The 23980-nt window shown below is 39.3% G+C and overlaps 1 protein-coding gene across 3 annotated transcripts in view; it reads left to right on the top strand.

Moving 5' to 3' along the window:
• Nucleotides 1–23980, top strand: part of EYA2 (EYA transcriptional coactivator and phosphatase 2) — a 147366-nt gene that overhangs the window by 70702 nt on the left and 52684 nt on the right. For all 3 annotated transcript variants that reach the window (XM_063459451.1, XM_063459449.1, XM_063459450.1), the window contains exon 6: nucleotides 321–437. In XM_063459451.1, the coding sequence (XP_063315521.1) occupies nucleotides 321–437 (117 nt within the window). The remainder of the gene's footprint in view (nucleotides 1–320; nucleotides 438–23980) is intronic.

The following is a 23980-nucleotide window of genomic DNA, read 5'->3' as shown; positions in this document are numbered from 1 at the left end:
GAGTGTATCACAGAGCTCCACAGCAATAAAACTCACAGTAATGTGCAGAGTGTGTGAGTGTATCACAGAGCTCCACAGCAGTAAAACTCACAGTAATGTGCAGTGTGTATGAGTGTATCACAGTGATGTTTACTTAATAAACGATGTATTGTAGAGCAATTAAACAAAACTGCAAAGTTTAGGCCGTTTAGTGAATAAATCCCATCATTCACGGGAATGTGGGATATCATATATTTGTGAGTAGACAAGGTATATTTGCTGTATTTCAATGTTCTCTATTAATGAATGAATTTAATCTTCTTAATTAATTTATTTTCCAGGCATCAAAACAGAGGACAGTTTAAGTCATTCTCCTGGGCAGAGTGGATTTCTAAGCTACAGTTCGAATTTTAGTACACCTACCCCAGGGCAGGCACCGTACACCTATCAGATGCATGGTACGTGTTTTTATTTGTCTCTGTTTATATACGTATAGATATATTAGGAACCAATTGACATGGTACAAGGGCTCGGAGATATAATCAATATTATTATTATTATAAGAATTATACTGTAACCTGACTCAGCGAACACTTCACTATCGAAAGATCTGAAAATTGCGGCTAAACACTAATCACAGTTACACGTATTCATCTACACTCACACTCTCTGGCTTTTATCGATGTGTTGTACAGTTCTTCATCCACTAGAAAGGGGTTAAACCAGTGGATACACATATTTATTTTCAGAAGCATCAAGGTTTTTATCCTCCAGATCCATCCAGGATGTAAAAATGAACATGGCGGTTTTAAACCCACAAAATAAAAAATGTAGATTAAAATAAATACAACTATTCCCTAACAGCGCTGTATTCCAAAAAAAAATAAAAAAATAAACCTTTTGAAATACGTTTTGAAATTGCAAATAACCTGAGGGTTACTCTCCGCTCCAAATGCTGTATTTTGAAAAAAAAAAAAATAAATACAAAAAAATATCAAAACATAGATTTTTGGCCGGTGATAAAGTTTTTTCCAAAGATTGAGAACGAGTTAGTCTGCCCAATACTTAACAGCTCTCTGTAAAGTTTGTGTTTTCACACTGAGATACATAATTGATGCAAGGCATAACACGGTAACTAGTTATTTCAAGATTGGCTTCCCGTGCGGCCTAAATACATACACTTCGTTACTACACCTTTAAAGCAAATGTTGCTATAAATGATTGCAAGCTCTGTCTGAAATTCAAAGTAAATTTCAAATGTAAGGCCAAAGTAGCCGAACTGATGGCATAGTTTACAGGGAGAATATTTTCAAGATCGGCTATTTTGGCCTTAAATTTTTAACTCGCTTTGCATTCCAACAATTCTCAGTTTAGTGAATAGCCCTGTTAATATTTTGTAGATAAGTCTGTAGTAAATGATAAAAAAAAAAAAAATTGGGTTAAAAAGAAGGTGAATCTATGTTCGAGAAAGTTTCCCTGAACATAGATTCGTGGGATTCCGTGCCCCAGTGAACTGGTCTATGTTCGAGGTAATTCCCCCGAACGTAGACCTGCTTTATAGCACATGCTTGCTACCGTTTTTCTCCGAAATAAGAAATCCCCCGAAAATTAGCCCTAGTGCAGGAATAGGCAACCTTCGGCACTCCAGATGTTGTGGACTACATCCCCCATAATGCTCTTACACCCATTATGCTGACAAAGCATCATGGGAGGTGTAGTCCAAAACATCTTCAGTGCTGAAGGTTGCCTATGCCTGCGTCTAGTGTGTTTTTCAGGGGGGAAATGAATATAAGACTCTGTCTTATGTTCAGGGAAAGACGGGAAAGATTTTTTTTTATGGTTGTTTTTTGCAGTATTTTGTATATTTTTTTTTTCATTATCTTGGTTATGCATTCAAATATTGGAAAAATCCAACCTAGAATCCCGCCTTAAACATTTCCCTCCTAACACTGTATTTAAGAGCTGACTTTCTTTTTGCATTGTACGATCAAGCCACATCAAAGTTCTCCACACAGGATTATCAATCAGAAATTTCACAAACCTCCTCAATATTTTGTTAACCTCCAACCTCCTGTCCCTTGGATGACAGGTAGTGAATTCATAAATTAATATGTCAAAATACATAAAGATTCTCAGACAGACAGAAAATATTTAGTATTTTTTTTTTCATGGGAAATATTTGTTGGCCGTAGCTTAAAGGCTCGGTTTGGACATGAGTATAGTCACACTTTTTAGGTTATATGTCACGTTGGATGTTACTGAACATTCCATTTAGACAACTGTAAAATTCATTTCTTAAAAAAAAAATGCCATTGTGATTAACTCTTTAATCCACAGGGCACACACATGGCTTGATTTCCCAGTGCATAACTTCTTAACTTTTGTAAAAATGCTCTCTACTAAGCAATGATTGCTTCCTCACTCACTTTTCTATTCGGGTTATCCCCCCTCTTTCTGTGACCTCAGAATATTTTGTGTCAGTGAGTGAATCACAGCAATGACATTTTCAGCAACGTATATCTTAGCTTTTGTTAAAAAAAATATCAATTCCTTTGTGTAAACGATAATGATTTAGCTTTTTCCCGAATTCTCTCCTATATTATACAATCTCTTGAACTAATTTGGTAGTTGTTGGCAAGACCCTATCCAGTTGTGTAATTAACCAGCAAGATTGGGATATTTTTGTTTTCACACAACTGGATACATCATATAGTGTCTACATTCCTATTTAACCCATCCACATTCTTCCTGCTCACTCACAGTGTACCACAGGGGAAAGTCGAAGGTCAAGAACGTATGGATCCTTTTAGGATTTTAGACGTAGTGACAGCCCAGACATGACCCCTATACTCATGCAGCCTGGGTGCTACAGCCAAAGCACTGTTTAACATAACCAAGGCAGTCACTGTGCATAGTAGCCTAATTCATTGCAAAAAAAAATAAAAAAACTGGAGGTGTGGCTAAGTAACACACTTTGTTCTAGCCATACCAGTTCATGCATGCAATTATAGACGGAAAGCAGTCATCTGACACTCTCAGCCAATCACCAGCACGCATTGCTGCTCAGGCTAATACGTCCTCGTTAGCCCAAGCTGGGGACTCTCGTTTAGCATTAAAACATTATAAATGGTTTAACACTAATTGTAAGAATGCCGTCAGGGGACTTTAAACACTATAACCACTTCAATGAGGTGAAGCTGTTACGGTGCCTACAGTTACCCTTTAAACTAGCCTATCACAGCTCTGTCTAGGAAAGTTCAAAGATAACTATAGTTATTTCATGAACACCTGTGCCCCAGGGGGTTATGGGAAACGTACAGGTAACTGTACTTTACTTTTCATTCCACGCATCACCACTTCGTATTAAGGGTGATTGAGGGTGATGCTAACGTGCAAATGGTTTTTGCTTTGTTATTTATTTATTTATTTTTTTGCATAAACAATCCGTGAGGAATCACACAAAGTATATCAGGAGAATCTTTGAAATATATCTCTACCATACTGTGGATCAGGTAAACATGTAAACATTTTGAGGTATTTTGCTTTGAACTGCCCCATTTTTTGGGTATAGACCCTTCAGCCATGTTTTTCTTCTCTAACTGGATTTGTGATGTCACTCATTGACTTAACATTGGGCCGTCAGATTCTGGATGCCCTAGCAGACAGGCCTGCGTATTGTCCTACTGTCTAGGGCTGCCATTGCGTAAGAGCATCAGGAGGTGGAGTAGGGCCTACTAATAATTGTTGTAAAATTCTAAAAGCTCTTTTATTTTTTTTGTGACCACAAATTTGCATAATGTTAAGAACTATATGCTGAATTTCTGCCGCGTCTCTTTAATTGGGTCATACAACCTAATTTCTCAGTATTTTTTTGGACAAAGCCTACATTCCAAGATACTTTTATCACCCTCTTTACTTTAACGAGGTCACAGTCATTTCCTGCTATCTGTGTCGTCAAACCTCACTTCACTTCCAAAACAGTTGTATAAGGTTTAACGAGACAGTGTGGGGGAGGGGAGGGCAGATATACCTTTTAGGTATATACATATACCTTGATAAAAATGCTGTGTACCTTTCCCACGCTTACGTGTTGTGCTTTTACCCCTACGGCCAATGAAAGTGTGTTCCCCTGGGGTGAAGAAGAAAGACGAATGTTTTTTTTTTTTATTTTACCATAAATCTGCTTTCGAAGTTGATTTTTTTTTGTCTATTTTTTAATGCTTCTGTCTTAACGAGATGAGACCCCAGCAAATGTCTGACTGACAGGAAGGGGCAGCTGAAAGCCTATATGACACATTTATATATTTAAAATGATTCCCAGGGGAAGGTTTTAGTGTGTGACTTTTAACCCCTTTTGCAGACTTTAAGTTTCAGAGTAGACAAAAGCTGTTTTGAAAGAAAATAACTCCTACGGTTTGCTGGCCGTCCTCTTCTTAATAGGATGCAAAATATATACTGATCATCATACGCAGTCTGTTTGTATATGTTGCCCTATGAAATACATGCATGTTTTATATTAGTCTTTCACGTTTTATATTGTTTTCTGTGATTATTTAGATAATCCTCTAAGCATATCAAAGGTTTATTTCTTTTGATTACTATAGGGTATTATTCTTGGCAAAAAGTAGTTGAATTTTTATTTGACTTTATTTTTACGTTTTTTTTTTTTTTTTTTTTTATTGTGTTTCTATCATGTACGACAGCCAAAGCAAATAATCAGAAATGGCTAGATCCACGATTAATATTGAAACGGACATTATTTCCCATGAGCAATTTTTAGGTCATTTGTTAGAGTGCTTATTTCTACTGAGGGCCACAAACTGGTGCATTTATTATTGTTTTTATTATTTGAAAGGCACCAACGTATTCCTCAGCGCTGCACAATGGGGTAGGGTTCCTGATGCAGCCATTATAATCTAAGGCTTGCTGTTTAATATTTAGCAAGACTAGGACATGATTGGGTTAATGTACATGGTTATGAAATATTGCATATTTTGTTTCATTTTTAATTGTAAAACATTTATAGAGAAACTCAAGAATTATAAAAAATAAAAAAAATAAAAAAATAACATAAATACTGACTTGCATTGATGGAATTTAAAGTTTTAGGCCCTCAAATCTGCTCATAAACCAAAACATTTATTAAAATAGATTTAAAATGAAACCATCGTTTCCACAGATTTTTAATACTATGTTTACTTATTCACTGCATCTAAAAAATATGTGTTTGCAAGATCTGAAAAATGAAATTAAATATGCAAATCCACAGTACTTTTTTTACCTCTATCGTGAAACTGTCTGCCTCCATTTTCGTTTCCTGTCAATCATTGTTATAAGTTCTGCACCTATCAATCAACATAGTGAAACAAAGCTCCCAACATTCCAAATTGACACTTTCATTTTAGGGGTGTAAATGTGGGTGTGGCTTTGCCGAAAACTGTAGGGTGACTTACCAATAACAATATATGTCACTAAAATTTATTTTATAACAAGAACAATGTGGAGCTCTGTGATACACTCAGACACACCAACATTACGGAGCTCCTAGAAAATAGGAACATTAGGATTGAAAAGATGGATAGAGGGCCCCAAATAGGGACTGTCTCTCCTGATTAGGGACATGGAAGCATGGATAAAGCATTACAAAAAATTCAATTGTTTTCTTGAAATTAAGTGATTGCCCTGGTTGTACCTGTACCTGTTAGTGAACTGGATTGTGATATAAATTGCTGAATATTTAATATACATTTTAAAAAATAGAGCATCACGCAGAGTAAACACAAGTTACAGATAACTTTCAACATTTTAGTCAAGATAAGATATAAAAATTTATTTAGATAAGTGCAGGTTACGTTTTAAGATCCAAAAAGCTTTCAAGACCCCTTTTCCAAGACAGCTTAACTTACATGTTTCCCTGCACCAATAATACACGTTTTCATGTTTAAAACATGACATATCTTGTTTCATGTTAATTTCGGGATTTTTTAAAAAAATTTTGAGGTGGTGCTAAGCGCTAATCATAGGGTAACAGTTAATTGTAATCATATAATCACAGTCTAGTAAAATCGGAATATAATTAGTATGGGAATGTCACTAACTTCCTTGTGGCTTAAATGGCTTAAATAATAAGATTTTGCTCAGTGACAAAATAATTTAAACCTATTAAAAGTTTAAGAAAGTGCGCCCTGAAGGTGTACGATTGATGTTTTTGGTTTTGTCATTAGCTCATAAAAAAATGTGATTTTTAAAAACATTTTTGTTATAATATGAAAAGAGTGCTTTACTCTGAAATTGTAATTGTCACTAATACCTCCATGCGTAATATTTTGCAAAAAATCATCTTATAAATATTAACACAAAAAAAGAAACGTTGTAAAGCTGAGTTAATAATTTTTTTGTACTTTCTATAGGTTATTCTTTAGTACAGGCATAGACAACCTTTGGCACTCCAGATGTTTTGGACTACACCTCCCATGATGCTTTGCCAGCATTATGGGTGTAAGAGCATTATGGGGGATGTAGTCCACAACATCTGGAGTGCCGAAGGTTGCCTATCACTGCTTTAGTACATCTTAAAAACTATAGTGGCAAATCCAATGGTAATTTGTACAAATGTAAATTGCATTTTATCTGCTCTGTTGGTTTTCCATCTTTGGGATCATTCGACAATCCACAAACAAACTGCAAAAAAAATTAAAATATTTTTTTTTGCCAATACTTTTGCACACAATGTTTTATTATCCACTTCTCACCTGTGGCATTCATTTTTCAGGCAGATTAAAATCGATTTCTCTGAAAGAACTTACTATTATTATTTTTTAGCCAAAACAAAAATAAATTACATGTATTAACCTGACCAAAAAAAATATGTGTTGTATGGAAAAAAGGTCAGCTATACGGGGGGTGGGGGGGAATGAACCTAAGCATTGTTGACTTTTTCGATTAGACTTGCATTTCATTGTATTTTTTTTTTATTGCAGCGGCTTACTTCTTACCCCATTAATTTCTGGTATATAAGTGTTAAAAAATGTTAAACTGAGTCTGAATATAAAGTATTCACAGGATATATGACAATGGAGGGCCTGCAGAACACTTTGAGCTGAAATCTATTGACTGTGAAAATTCACAAATTTTTGTGTGTTTTCTAAATCTTTTTTTTTTTTCTGTTATAGTATGTGGGATAATTTATATATAAACCCATTGGTAATTTTATCGCAGTCAATAAAATAAATCCCTACTTTAACTTAATGTAAAAACTTACAAAAGATGGATATATTAAGTAAAATAAGACTTTAAATCCCAATCCTTTATTTATTTATTTTTAAATGTTTTTTTTTTTTCTTGGAAAATGTTCTGCTAGTTTTATGTATTTTTTTTTTAATATTTTATTTTAACATTGCTTTATTAAGACAAATATATATGTGTTTCATAGTTCATGTCAGTGACAGCTAACCATTACACCACAGATGTTCTTCAACTACATTCGTCATGATGCCTCCTTGAGTTTGTTTTTGGCATGTATTAGCCACTTCTCTTAAGAGAAATATCTTTAGAGGATCTACTGTAGATGTATTTTAAAGGGTAACCAACCATTGACCATTCAAGAGTTCTTGAACTACAAATTCTGCAGTTTGTCTGATGTAGAAGGAGAAATACAAAGTTTGAACAAATTTGACATAGAGGGAGCAGACCTGGGAACATTAGCGAGCCAAACTATTATGTTCCCCTTTCCTCTTCGTATTGTAATAGTAAACATAGTGGAAATGTAGGGGTACACAGTGGTAAAAAATAAAATGATTGTGTAAATCCTCAAGAAGGTGGCTGAGACAGACAGAAAATGGGTAAAGCATCTGTTCGCTTTGAAAGTTCAGGATCTCACAGGAATTATCCACCAGGCTTCGAATCCCAGCATCAGATAGCGAGGGAGAATTTCAAGGTACAGTAATGGGCTACATCATGAACTAGCAAGGAATAGCCTACCTCCCATCTATCCCCATGTTGGACTTCTGTCTCACCCATTATGAGTTGGTTCCCTGGTGTCCCCTAAAAGCCTCATTAGGTGCACATCCGCTATGTAGAGCATTCTCAGGCATAGATGTCCATGGAAAGAAATGCTCTGCATACAGTCAACCTTCGGTGGAGTGCATACACACCAATCTAGTACACCCCCTTCCACATCATGGTCAGTCCACCCACACTGGTCCAGTATTGGTTAGAATGCTATAGAACAGGGGTAGGCAACCTTTTAGCAGCACTGTGCCGATATAGGATTGTGATGTCCCGCAGCGTGCCGGTCCTATTTTTTTTATAAATCGAGATGTGTATGCTGCCGTATTCTGCTTGTGTTATTTTTACTGTAATTGCTTTGTATCGTTGTATTTGTGCGTATATATGCAGGGCTGTCTTTAATAATGACTGGACCCTGGGCAAAACATTTGCTTAGGGCCCCCTGGACCCTGTCCCCCCTTCCCAGGCATGCAATCACGTCCTCCACCTCAACACAGTGGCGGACCTAAAGTAGAGAGGTGCAAGAATTCTTGGCTGTCTCCCTGTTGCACGGGTGATTAAAAGGTAGATCCCCATCTGTCGTGCAACTCCAGAAATGCATTGACAGCTGGGGCTCTACCATTTACTCATGTTTGCAGGTCTGTATTTAGCACTAAGCAGTTTTTGTGTGTTTTTGTGGAATATGTTTGTATGTGGTGTTGGCCTGATTGCAAGCACGCACACACACATACAGATATACTGACACACACACAGACATGCTGTCATACAAACATACTGACACACACAGATATACTGACACACACACAAACATACTGACACACAAACATACAGATATGACACACACACAAACATACTGACACACACACACTGACAGGCATACTGACACAGACATACACTTTAAAACCCACCCTCCAGTTTCCTACCTTTCCTGCTGGTGGCTGAAGTTGTTGGGAGTTGGGGTCTAGAGCTCTTGGCCAGCCCCCCTCCAATCTGCCTACTCTTCTTTCCTGTGCGCTCCTCTCTTGGGAGGAAGTGATGCGTGTCCGTCACTTCCTCCCAGCCTGCTGCCGAAAAGCAAGGGGCCCGCTCGCGCTGTTAAAGCACCTCAGCGTGTGACCGGGTCCCTGCTGACAGAAGGCCAGCGGGTGGTCCTTTGTGCATGGGCCACCCGGTGGGCCTCCTTAGTGTGCAGATTACCAGCCAGAGGGTTAGAAATAGTTGAGGCCAGCAGGGCTCACGGTGCAGCTGCCCAGTTTGCCCCGCGTTAAAGAAGGCCCTGCGTATATGAGCTATTATATTGTTTATGTTCATGAGTAGTTTATGGTATTGTGTATGATACATAGATATGAATGTAAACTGTGTATGGGTGCTGCTTGTGGAATTGTGTGTGTGTGTGGATGGATATGTCAAAGTGTTTGGGGTATTGCATGTGGGGTTGTGTGCATGTATGTGGATTGTTAGTGGTGTTTCGTTTGTGCGGATTGTATGTTTGAGTGTGGGCTGTCCGTATTATTTGTATGAGGGGAGGGTTATACTGCATGTCTTTGTATATCTAGCAGTGTGGGTGGCTTCCCTGGGTTCCAGTGGGGACCAGGCCGGCCAGGTACATGTTTAAGGACAGCAGCTGCAACAGCAACTGCAAGCTGCTCTACTACAGTGTGGCTTCCTATTCACAAGTGCTGGGAGGAAGTGATCTGAGATCACTACCTCTACGTGCTGCAATGCATAAATTGAGGATTGTCCTTCACCACCTTTTCGGATTAGCAGATATCTGAAGTTTTACTGGGACTCCTGATAGGCCAGAGCCTGTTTGGCTCTAGCAGCCTTGAGTGCCGTGCAAAGACACCTCGAGTGCCGTGAATGGCACTAGTGCCGTAGGTTGCCTACCCCTGCTATAGAATATCAGCAAAATCAACCCATGGTATTTTGTAATATAACTACAATGGCCTACTTTGTTCTCTGTAATTTATTTATTTTTTATTTTTTATATTCGTTTTTTTTTATTGTGCGCAAAGATTGACAGATCAGCCTTGGTACGCCACAACAGTGGTATGAAGCTACGAATGGAACATAAGTATGCATTAAAGATTGTGGTTGGCCGCCATTGGTACGGTATTTGTTGCTGTCTCAGGAGAATGGTGAAAGGTCGGAGTGTTCTCCGCCAGGCCAGCGTGCTCCCCGACAGGTCTGGGAAAAATGCGAGGGACATTTCTTCAAACACGTATGGTGTATGGTCCCTTACTGCCGCCAGCACTGCTGCCCTGTCTTTGACGTTCTGCACCCGTAGGATCAGGTCTCTAGGTAAGTTGTCGGGTGCTCTGGGGGACTTTGGCACCCGGACGAACTGTTCTCTGTAATTGAAATGCCCTGGAGGCTCCGCAGTTAGCTTGCATAGTCATCTAGAGCAAACACAGAGATTGGTGATGGGTCCAATGAACTATCAAGTAAGCAAAAAAAAAATGAAGACTACATTGTGGAAACAAACCTAACCAAATGGCTTGTCTGAATATAATTACAAAGCTCTATACCATCATATGTAGCGTAAATGCCTACGAAATATATTGGAAGGAATTTCTACTCATTTTTTCCACAAAGCCAATTCTTTTTATATTATTCATGAACCTGAGTACACGGAGGGCTGATATCAATGACTCGGATTTTTTGCTGTAGTAAATAAATTGGATAGAATTCTGGCAGTCGCTTGATGAAAGCAATGTATCTCTGGTATTCAAAGCAGATTGCATGCAAAGTAACTGGTTAACAGCCTCTGAGCATGGTGGGTAGTTCTGAACCTCAGGCTGATGACAAGTGATCATGATAAAAGGATTTATCTGGCATGGCTCTCCATATGTTGTCTGGGTGGCGGACTCAATGATTGTAGGGGGCCCATCTTGATAAAGGTCACTGGTTGGTTTTATTGTGCTTGTTGCGGAAAGCCAAGCGTCTAATTCATCCAAGACGCTGGCTTATTTTGCCTCTGCTGCCTGGGTGGGGGTAGCCAGCTCTACTGTATTTTCTGACTTCTATAGGGAGGAGAGAATTCTGAGTCATACTTAGTCATTTAAAAACATATGCTAACTATTTAGTCCCGTGCAAGAGTAGCTCCACTCTGCCATCATGCTCACAAACATCAAATGAAAAAATGTATCCATGGATGGTGGGATTCTTCTGTGTAATTGGAATGGAAATATTAGAGATTTAAACCTTTTTATTCATTCAAAACAAAGCACATGTGGGTAACTTTATTATTATTATTATTTTTTTTACTTGTTCCCCCATTTATTATTTTGGATTGATTCATTTTGTACCCATCATGTCAAAAATAGAATTAATAAATCATTTTTTTTATATTGATCCAAATCTTGATCTACCCATATATTAAACTGTATGAAAACAGAGCCTATTGACAATGAAAATACTGAAGCGGATATTGCATGTCCTCTGAAATCCACTGCTTGTATAAAATTGAAATGTTTGAAAGTAAAATCCATCCACTTGGATGTATTGATGCATCAAACCTAGTTGGAATAGCAGTAATATGTTTTTGGACTAATAGCGTCCATGATATGAAAGCCAATTCAAAACTTGCACAGTTTACTTCCCCATTGGCAACCAATTCTTGGATATATTTTGGCGAACCGTGCTCATTCTTTGTCCATATTTTGCCTCTGACAAATTACAGTATTGGGGTAAAAAGATACAACAGTATTGTTAAATAAACGTGTATTCCTCACACTATAGTGTTCTTATCACTAGTTAGATGTAGTGCCCCCTAAATTAAATTAAAATATTGTGAAAAAACGGTTCTACTTGCTGAGACTCACTTGATGCTGCTACAACATCATCCTGGAGACATGGCTTTCTGATTCGTCTAATCCAATGCTTCTCATAGACACGGCATCCATCCAATCAAATGCTTTCTCTAGCCTATGATCAGCATTTGATGACTCAAACATCACAGAGCCAGGTCAAATTAGGTTCTCAATGCGGAAGTGCTTCTAGTGGCTGTTCAGGAAGACAGCAACTGGAGTCATATTTAACCCAGGAGTGTAAACAATACAATATCTACTAAACAGCAATGTAAAAACTATAGGACCAGTGCTCCCAGACCACTTCATTGAGATAAAGTGGTCTAGTTGCCTATATTGGTCCATTAACTAAACTCTGAAGAATTGACAAAGGAAGTTGAATGTTTAGGCAAGAAGAGCCAAATTGCGAAAATTCTCAAACAGCCGAGCCATTTTGACCCAAAAGTTTGAATTTCCCCTTGTCAATTTTCCATCACCCCCAGTTGAATGCATAACTCCCACAATCTTGGGATGCATTTGGTTTGAGAGTTGGTTTTCTCTACCCTTAATGATTGTTTTCTCCTACTGACATCCTCCCAGTGGTTTTAATTCATGTAAATTGACAAGAAAACGCAAATTGCGTGGGGCTTTAAAAATCAGCTTCTGACACTAACTTCACGGGTCTTAGCAAGTTACTTAACCTTGTAACTCCCCTGTATGTCTGTGTTATGGCAATGCTGTTAGTGAGGCATGTTGAATAAATGGAATTGAAAGAAAAATTCCTTAGCTTCTGCTGTATTTAACCTCTGACCCTTGCATTAATGCAAAACAGCCATGGTGGTTGCAAATCTGATCTGTTGAAACCAACTTATGTGTTTTAGCGAAAAAAATTAAAATGCGTGGTATTTGATTGTATTCCAATTTCTTTTTTAAAAAATCTCTTGGGAAGACAAAAGATCCAATACACTAGAGTAACCTGGTTCCAACGATGTTTAGCGTTTTGTGCTCAAATGGATCAAATATTCAAGTTGGGCAAAATACATTTTTTACAATGGAATTTTAAAACAAGTAAGGTTTGTGGAGTCTTACAGAGTAAAACCGCTGTTTTAAGCACTTTAGCTTAAACTGTAAAACAAATTAAAGCACGTATGTTTGGCAGGAATGTAATATTTTCTTTGTTTTTTTGTTTGTTTCTTTAAGTTTCGCAATATCCTGTCTGTCCTACTTGGCTAACACGATGACCTGAGAATTTCTAGAAAGTAATCTTTGGCTTTTCTTTGGCAATATTCATGACTTCACATGTACATGGGTCCACTTATTACTCGTGGGGTTTCACTAACCTATAGTCGTTGTTGAGTCGTGACCTCTAACATTGAGTCTTGACCTCAAGTTCTTATGGTCTTGGACTATGTCCCAGGTCTTCTACAATCACTGGATATTCTTTATTTTATATTCTCCCTCTATATTTGAAAGTTCATCTTTATATTTGTGAGGTTTTATTAACTTTAAAGCTTTAAACTTTGACTTTAAGTCTGTACATTATGGATGAAGGTCCATCCACTGATTTTACTTATTTTTGAGATTTATGCTTAAACTTTACTCTATAGATCTAGAGTAAGGTGTCCTACATCGACAATTCTTATACTTGTTCAATTAACAATTATGGGCTTCAAACTCAAGTTCATCTTCAAACCGTTTAAGACTAGGATTCTTGACCAGAGATTCCGGGGCTGTGAAACGAAGTCTACTCTGTCCAAAAACAATTGATGTGTCATCATGAAATTGTGGTTGGGATGAGCTGATAGCTACACTAGACATTTAGGTAATAATAGCCAAGTGGAGGGAATAAACATCTCAAACTGGTATCTTGAGAACTGGAGATTGTTCCCAACTTTTTTTTTTTTTGCTGCTCATTGGAATCTTCTGCATTAAGGCCTATGATTTCTGTCTTAGTATACGGGGATACTGAACCAGTGAATGTATTCTAGATTGGTTTCTAAACCATGTAGAAACTTAAAGGGACACTATAGCGTTAGGAATACAAATTATTCCGAACTCTATAGTTTTAAACTATCGATGTAGGACTCGCCCCTCATACTGCTGTGAGGGTTTGAAAGGTGAGTTTTTGTGAACAAATATTTAGAGGTAATTGGTAACAAATACATAAAATATATTATAGTGGAACATTAAAGAGACACTGCACCGAGATCACTTCATTGAGATGAAGTGGTGTGTGTGCCTTTACTGGTCCTTTAAGAACATTTACAGTACAAGGTGACATGTTTACCTTCTGCCTTCCACTATAATGTATTTTATGTATTGGTTACCAATTACCTCTAAATATTTGTTCACAAAAAATATTTTTAAAAATAAAATTGACATGTTTCTACATGTTCATAACCACATAGCGCTGTACCCAGAGGGTGACATGGGACAATTCTGTCTCATTTGCGTCATAGGACACATTCTGAAAATTCTAATTATTTGTGTAATTATTTCAATCCACTTCCTGGGTGATCTGTGTGCAGGTTTAGGGACAACTAACACTCACTTACCAATAAAAAATTCCATATTTGCTCTATTTTTTTTTTTTTTTACAGCTCTGTACGTTCTTTTTAATCAAGGTCTTTCTCTGTGTTGGGGTGACCACAAGCACAGCTTAAAATGCACATCTGGCCAACCTTGTACAAATTCCAAGCATCAATGACCAATTAGATATATTTGTAAACCAAAATATAATATTAATTATGTTTATACACTAACTGCCGTTACATATGGCTATATTCCAGCGGCAGGCAATGATAGACTAGCACTGCATAAACTGTTCAATTAGAATTGGCAAAGAGTCAAAAAGAGTCCCCATAACACAATAACTCCGAATAATCCCTCAATAATTACTTGTTCTTAATTCTAGCTCTCTACCTTGGTATTAAGAGACTGTGTAAGCACCAAAGTCCTCTAATGACATTCAAATGAGTTAAATTTCAGCATTTTTCCCTACAATTCCGAGTAGCTAAATACTTAATAAAACTGATGTTTGCGTCTCTAAAAAGACTCATATGAGGATTGCACTGCAACTAGCCATCTCTTAATGGACCGCTAAAGTCACCCAGACCACTTCATCTCAACGAAGTGTGGTCTGAGTTCAGAGGTCCTCTCAATGTTTACATTGTAGGGTTAAACACACCTAATGTGGCCAACAGCCACTAGAGGTGCTTCCATCTCACTGACCAAGTAATAGTCGGGGACGTGACTGTTCATAGGAAAGCATTGAATTCATTGGACGCACCGCGCATGCCCATCAGGTCCCCAATGAGGAGAATTGAATTTGGCCATCGGCGGAGGAGGCTTTGTCTCCACGGTGATGTCGCAGGAGGTGTAGAGGTGAACAGCACAAAGGGCGTCTCAGCACTGGAAAATGACAAACGAGGGGGAGGGAGTACATCTAGGAACAGGGGCACTACCATGCAGGCTTGTATATAACGCTATAGTGTTTCTTTAGCTACTTGTTGTAGGATTCGGATGCCTTGCTCCACCCATATTAAGTAACTCCTCCCCTTTAATGGAAGCTGTGTTGTTCAGCCATTTTTAGCAGGAGGAGTGAGGAGATTTTCAAGGCCAGGGGTGCCCAAAAGGTAGATCCCCAGATGTTTTAAAACTACAGCTTCCATGATGCTTTGTTATTCTAATGGCATGCAGACAGGGCTCGAGTCCTGCAGGAACGCATGGGAACGGCGTTCCTGCACTTTTTCCAAAGCAGGAACGCCGTTCCCGTTCCCAGTCCTGCAGGACCTGCCCTGCTACCTGCACACAGGGGCCATCACACGCTGTGTTTCCTCTCCAGCTCTAACTCTCGCGAGACCCGCGGCTGTGAGAGCGTTGCCACGGGTTACCATGGCAACGCTCCGCACAGGCGAGTCTCGCGAGAGTTAGCGCTGGAGAGGAAACACAGCGTGTGATGGGACCTGTGTGCAGCGGCTGGCTCCCCCACCGGACCACCAGGCGATCTCCCCCCTCCCTGACAAGGTAAGAAGCAGGGAGGGGGGAATAAACTGAAAAAATACACACATAAAGTTTAAAAAAAAAAAATGCTCCCCTCCCTATCATCCTGCACACACACACACACATCATCCAGCACACACACACACACACACACACACACACACACATCATCCAGCACACACACACACACATCATCCAGCACACACACACACCATCCAGCGCGCACACACACACACACACACACACGTCATCCAGCGCGCACACACACACATCATCCAGCGCACACACATCATCATCCATCACACACACATCATCATCCATCACACACACATCATCATCCAGCACACACACATCATCATCCAGCACACACACATCATCCAGCGCGCACACACACACACACACATCATCCAGCACGCACACACACACACATCATCCAGCACACACACACACACACACATCATCCAGCGCACACACACACATCATCCAGCACACACACACACACACACATCATCCAGCACACACACACACACACACACACACATCATCCAGCACACACACACACACACATCATCCAACACACACATCATCCAGCACACACACACATCATCCAGCACACACACCCACACATCATACAGCACACACACACACACATCATACAGCACACACACACACACATCATCCAGCACACACACACACATCATCCAGCACACACACACACATCATCCAGCACACACACACACACACACATAATCCAACACACACACACACACACCATCCAGCACACACACACATAATCCAACACACACACACAAATAATCCAACACACACACATCATCCAACACACACACACACACCATCCAGCGCGCACACACACACCATCCAGCACACACGCACACACACCATCCAGCACACACGCACACACACCATCCAGCACACGCACACACACATCATCCAGCACACGCACACACACATCATCCAGCACACGCACACTGCATTCATTATACACAATCTGCACTAATTACAAACACACTACATTCATTATACACACTCTGCACTCACTACAAACACACTAGATTCACTATACACACTGCACTCACTACACACACACACACTACATTCACTATACACACTTTGCACTCACTGCAAACACACTACATTCATTATACACACTGCGCTTACTACACACACTACATTCATTATACACATTATGCACTCACTACAAACACACTACATTAATTATACACACAATGCACTCACTACAAACACACTGCATTCATTATACACACTCTGCACTCACTACAAATGCACTACATTCATTATACACACTCTGCACTCACTACAAACACACTACATTCACTATACACACTTTGCACTCACTGCAAACACACTACATTCATTATACACACTGCACTTACTACACACACTACATTCATTATACACATTATGCACTCACTACAAACACACTGCACTCACTACAAATACACTACATTCATTATACACACTCTGCACTCACTACAAACACACTACATTTATTATACACACTCTGCACGCACTTCAAACACACTGCATTCATTATACACAATCTGCACTCACTACAAACACACTGCATTCATTATACACACACTGCACTCACAACACAAACACTACATTCATTATACACACTCTGCACTCACTACAAACACACTACATTTATTACACACAGCACTCACTACAAACACACTGCATTTATTATACACACACTGCACTATATGCATAGGAGTGTAAAAAAATGTGTTTTTAAGGGGGAGGGGCGGGAATCTTGGGTGAGTTCCCACACTTTTTTCCCCAGGACTTGACCCCTGCATGCAGAGCATCATGGAACTTGTAGTTCAACAACATTTAGGGATCTATCTTTTGGGCTCCCCTGCTCTAGGACACTACATGCATTAGTTACACAGTTTGTACCCCTCTGTACACCTCTGTTACCGACCGCTACTCTCCTGAGGTAAACTAGTCCTTAATGTTTGAATCAAAAATGATATAAAGCATCCAAATATACACAAAATATAGCAAATGTGTCTACATGTACAGGAGACAAATACAGAAGACAAATACATCGTAAATCTGCACTTTAGGCTTTGTATGATAGAAACGCTTTATTCTATTCTAACATTTATCCTTTTTGACACAAGATGATAACTATGCATAACTTGCAGGCACAGGAGAAGTGCGTGTGTGTAGAGTAGCTAGGCCAGAGGTTGTGGACTACATTCCCCATTATGCTTTGCCAGCACTATGACTGTAAGAGCATTCTGGTAGATGTAGTCCACAACATCTGGAGTGCTATGGTCAATGTCTATGCTGTTCAGGTAAAAGGCAGATAAATAACTGTATTTTTGTATCCTAGCCAGCCAGTATTTTTGGGAGAAACTTGAACTCAACCTTCGAATTTTGATGTACACAAAAATAGTGCATTTTACGGTCTGCTAGCAATGAACTTGCAACGGGCATTTATTGAAATATACTCAAATTCCATTAAATAAATGCCTTTACTCTAATAAATATTCAAACAAATCATTGCAATATTCATAAACTTAACAACTAGTAAAAAAAAAAAAATTAAAATACAGGTTTGTCTCATAAAACGCAAATTCCATAAAATGAGGATTTTTTTTGATTTTTTTTAAGAGTTGAGAGCACATGTGGTTTTTATTAGCTTTAGTCTAAGATTATGGCGGCAGGGCTGAATTTTAGCCCTGCAGTAAGTCCTGCGGGTATAAAGAGGCCTCATTTGTCAGGGGTCAAATCACACGTTTTATAGTTTTATAATTAATGTTTCACAAAAAAAAATGGTTCTGATCTCTTTCTTTAAAGGGGCAGTTCCAGTATTTATGAATATGTGTATATATATATTTTGATTTTTTGTGTCTTTTTTTTTATTATTGAATTAAAATAAAAAGTGCTAAAATACATGGTAAATTCTTCAAACAGATCAACAGCTTCACTCTGTTTTCCTCCCACTAATTCCTAACATCAGCTATTACTCGTTGACGTTGGGCATGGATTTTGAACAATTCTGCAGAATCAGAATGTTTATTCTTCAAGTACCGTAAATTCATTGTAATTATATATACACATCTATGTCAATATTATCCCCAAAAATGGATTTATTGTTGTAGCAAAGCTGAAACTTCCAAGATATTCTTGTAGTTGTAACACTGCCAGAGCATTATGGGATTGGTAGTCCTGGTAGTATTTAATGTAATAATATAAGCAGACATGTATCATCAATATGTTCTTTCTTTGAACTTCCTGTGTACGAGTAAGTGAGGAACACACAAACAGTACTGATCAATGGCAGAAACATTTTGAAACGTATGCAGGGCAATTGACAAATTTTGCCGCAGCTATAAGTCACTCCTCCTCTTCACTTGGTGTTGTCAGAGGGAGTTGCTGTGTCTCTTCTTGCCTGTACATGTACTTGTACGCTTTAGTTTCCATCGTGGAAATAAATTAGCATGTGCATTTTTTTTTTTTTTTTTGCATATTTTTGTGAGTTAGGCTATTTGAGACTCCTGAATTACTTATTCCGTAAATTCCTGTTATTCAGAGATTTGTGCGATATGCTCAGCACTCAGCACTTTAATAAAAAAGGGAAGGCTAGGATTAGCGGGGAATAAATGACTTCCTGCTTCTGGAATTACAGCAACTGAGGAACCCACACCTCCCAAGTGTCCCTATTTTGGAGGCTGAGTCTCTATTTTGGGCCCAAATCCCTTTGTCCCTCTTTTCGATCCCAATGTCCTTCTTTTCTAGGATCTCCATATTGCTGGTGTGCCTGAGTGTATAACAGAACTCCACAGCAATAATACTCCCAGTAATGTGCCTGAGTGTATAACAGAACTCCACAGCAATAATACTCCCAGTAATGTGTCTGAGTGTATAACAGAGCTCCACAGCAATAATACTCCCAGTAATGTGTCTGAGTGTATAACAGAGCTCCACAGCAATAATACTCCCAGTAATGTGTCTGAGTGTATAACAGAGCTCCACAGCAATAATACTCCCAGTAATGTGTCTGAGTGTATAACAGAGCCCCACAGCAATAATACTCCCAGTAATGTGTCTGAGTGTATAACAGAGCCCCACAGCAATAATACTCCCAGTAATGTGTCTGAGTGTATAACAGAGCTCCACAGCAATAATACTCCCAGTAATGTGTCTGAGTGTATAACAGAGCTCCACAGCAATAATACTCCCAGTAATGTGTCTGAGTGTATAACAGAGCTCCACAGCAATAATACTCCCAGTAATGTGTCTGAGTGTATAACAGAGCCCCACAGCAATAATACTCCCAGTAATGTGTCTGAGTGTATAACAGAGCTCCACAGCAATAATACTCCCAGTAATGTGTCTGAGTGTATAACAGAGCTCCACAGCAATAATACTCCCAGTAATGTGTCTGAGTGTATAGCAGAGCCCCACAGCAATAATACTCCCAGTAATGTGTCTGAGTGTATAACAGAGCTCCACAGCAATAATACTCCCAGTAATGTGTCTGAGTGTATAACAGAGCTCCACAGCAATAATACTCCCAGTAATGTGTCTGCGTGTATAACAGAGCTCCACAGCAATAATACTCCCAGTAATGTGTCTGAGTGTGTAACAGAGCCCCACCGCAATAATACTCCCAGTAATGTGTTTGAGTGTATAACAGAGCTCCACAGCAATAATACTCCCAGTAATGTGTCTGAGTGTATAACCGAGCTCCACAGCAATAATACTCCCAGTAATGTGTCTGAGTGTATAACAGAGCTCCACAGCAATAATACTCCCAGTAATGTGTCTGAGTGTATGACAGAGATCCACGGCAATAATACTCCCAGTAATGTGTCTGAGTGTATAACAGAGCTCCACAGCAATAATACTCCCAGTAATGTGTCTGATTGTATAACAGAGCTCCATAGTAATAATACTCCCAGTAATGTGCCGGAGTGTATAACAGAGCTCCACAGCAATAATACTCCCAGTAATGTGTCTGATTGTATAACAGAGCTCCATAGTAATAATACTCCCAGTAATGTGTCTGAGTGTATAACAGAGCTCCACAGCAATAATACTCCCAGTAATGTGTCTGAGTGTATAACAGAGCCCCACAGCAATAATACTCCCAGTAATGTGTCTGAGTGTATAACAGAGCCCCACAGCAATAATACTCCCAGTAATGTGTCTGAGTGTATAACAGAGCTCCACAGCAATAATACTCCCAGTAATGTGTCTGAGTGTATAACAGAGCTCCACAGCAATAATACTCCCAGTAATGTGTCTGAGTGTATAACAGAGCCCCACAGCAATAATACTCCCAGTAATGTGTCTGAGTGTATAACAGAGCTCCACAGCAATAATACTCCCAGTAATGTGTCTGAGTGTATAACAGAGCTCCACAGCAATAATACTCCCAGTAATGTGTCTGAGTGTATAGCAGAGCCCCACAGCAATAATACTCCCAGTAATGTGTCTGAGTGTATAACAGAGCTCCACAGCAATAATACTCCCAGTAATGTGTCTGAGTGTATAACAGAGCTCCACAGCAATAATACTCCCAGTAATGTGTCTGCGTGTATAACAGAGCTCCACAGCAATAATACTCCCAGTAATGTGTCTGAGTGTATAACAGAGCTCCATAGTAATAATACTCCCAGTAATGTGCCGGAGTGTATAACAGAGCTCCACAGCAATAATACTCCCAGTAATGTGTCTGATTGTATAACAGAGCTCCATAGTAATAATACTCCCAGTAATGTGTCTGAGTGTATAACAGAGCTCCACAGCAATAATACTCCCAGTAATGTGTCTGAGTGTATAACAGAGCCCCACAGCAATAATACTCCCAGTAATGTGTCTGAGTGTATAACAGAGCCCCACAGCAATAATACTCCCAGTAATGTGTCTGAGTGTATAACAGAGCTCCACAGCAATAATACTCCCAGTAATGTGTCTGAGTGTATAACAGAGCTCCACAGCAATAATACTCCCAGTAATGTGTCTGAGTGTATAACAGAGCCCCACAGCAATAATACTCCCAGTAATGTGTCTGAGTGTATAACAGAGCTCCACAGCAATAATACTCCCAGTAATGTGTCTGAGTGTATAACAGAGCTCCACAGCAATAATACTCCCAGTAATGTGTCTGAGTGTATAGCAGAGCCCCACAGCAATAATACTCCCAGTAATGTGTCTGAGTGTATAACAGAGCTCCACAGCAATAATACTCCCAGTAATGTGTCTGAGTGTATAACAGAGCTCCACAGCAATAATACTCCCAGTAATGTGTCTGCGTGTATAACAGAGCTCCACAGCAATAATACTCCCAGTAATGTGTCTGAGTGTATAACAGAGCTCCATAGTAATAATACTCCCAGTAATGTGCCGGAGTGTATAACAGAGCTCCACAGCAATAATACTCCCAGTAATGTGTCTGATTTTATAACAGAGCTCCACAGCAATAATACTCCCAGTAATGTGTCTGAGTGTATAACAGAGCTCCACAGCAATAATACTCCCAGTAATGTGTCTGAGTGTATAACAGAGCCCCACAGCAATAATACTCCCAGTAATGTGTCTGAGTGTATAACAGAGCCCCACAGCAATAATACTCCCAGTAATGTGTCTGAGTGTATAACAGAGCTCCACAGCAATAATACTCCCAGTAATGTGTCTGAGTGTATAACAGAGCTCCACAGCAATAATACTCCCAGTAATGTGTCTGAGTGTATAACAGAGCTCCACAGCAATAATACTCCCAGTAATGTGTCTGAGTGTATAACAGAGCCCCACAGCAATAATACTCCCAGTAATGTGTCTGAGTGTATAACAGAGCTCCACAGCAATAATACTCCCAGTAATGTGTCTGAGTGTATAACAGAGCTCCACAGCAATAATACTCCCAGTAATGTGTCTGAGTGTATAGCAGAGCCCCACAGCAATAATACTCCCAGTAATGTGTCTGAGTGTATAACAGAGCTCCACAGCAATAATACTCCCAGTAATGTGTCTGAGTGTATAACAGAGCTCCACAGCAATAATACTCCCAGTAATGTGTCTGCGTGTATAACAGAGCTCCACAGCAATAATACTCCCAGTAATGTGTCTGAGTGTGTAACAGAGCCCCACCGCAATAATACTCCCAGTAATGTGTTTGAGTGTATAACAGAGCCCCACAGCAATAATACTCCCAGTAATGTGTCTGAGTGTATAACAGAGCTCCACAGCAATAATACTCCCAGTAATGTGTCTGAGTGTATAACCGAGCTCCACAGCAATAATACTCCCAGTAATGTGTCTGAGTGTATAACAGAGCTCCACAGCAATAATACTCCCAGTAATGTGTCTGAGTGTATGACAGAGATCCACGGCAATAATACTCCCAGTAATGTGTCTGAGTGTATAACAGAGCTCCACAGCAATAATACTCCCAGTAATGTGTCTGATTGTATAACAGAGCTCCATAGTAATAATACTCCCAGTAATGTGCCGGAGTGTATAACAGAGCTCCACAGCAATAATACTCCCAGTAATGTGTCTGATTGTATAACAGAGCTCCATAGTAATAATACTCCCAGTAATGTGCCGGAGTGTATAACAGAGCCCCACATCAATAATACTCCCAGTAATGTGTCTGAGTGTATAGCAGAGCTCAACAGTAATAATACTCCCAGTAATGTGTCTGAGTGTATCACAGAGCTCCACAGTAATAATACTCCCAGTAATGTGTCTGAGTGTATAACAGAGCTCCACAGTAATAATACTCTCAGTAATGAGTCTGAGTGTATAACAGAGCTCCACAGCAATAATACTCCCAGTAATGTGTCTGGGTGTATAACAGAGCTCCACAGCAATAATACTCCCAGTAATGTGTCTGAGTGTATAACAAAGCTCCACAGCAATAATACTCCCAGTAATGTGTCTGAGTGTATAACATAGCTCCACAGCAATAATACTCCCAGTAATGAGCTCCACAGCAATAATACTCCCAGTAATGTGTCTTTAAACTACAATAAATGTGTTTAGAATTCAGTCTTTGTAAATAAGACTTTTTTGTATTTTAGTTGCATAACTTGCTATTCGTAAGTCACCTAAAATTCCTCTGCCACAACTTCACTCACACCCCTAAAATTAAAGTGTCCATTTGAAATGTTAAAAATATGAGACAACATATTTAATAA

The sequence above is a fragment of the Pelobates fuscus genome, chromosome 6, assembly GCF_036172605.1.
Source record: "Pelobates fuscus isolate aPelFus1 chromosome 6, aPelFus1.pri, whole genome shotgun sequence".
NCBI classification, from domain to species: domain Eukaryota; kingdom Metazoa; phylum Chordata; class Amphibia; order Anura; family Pelobatidae; genus Pelobates; species Pelobates fuscus.
The sequence above is the reverse complement of the archived record's forward strand: the minus strand, read 5'-3'. Positions and strand labels throughout refer to the sequence as shown.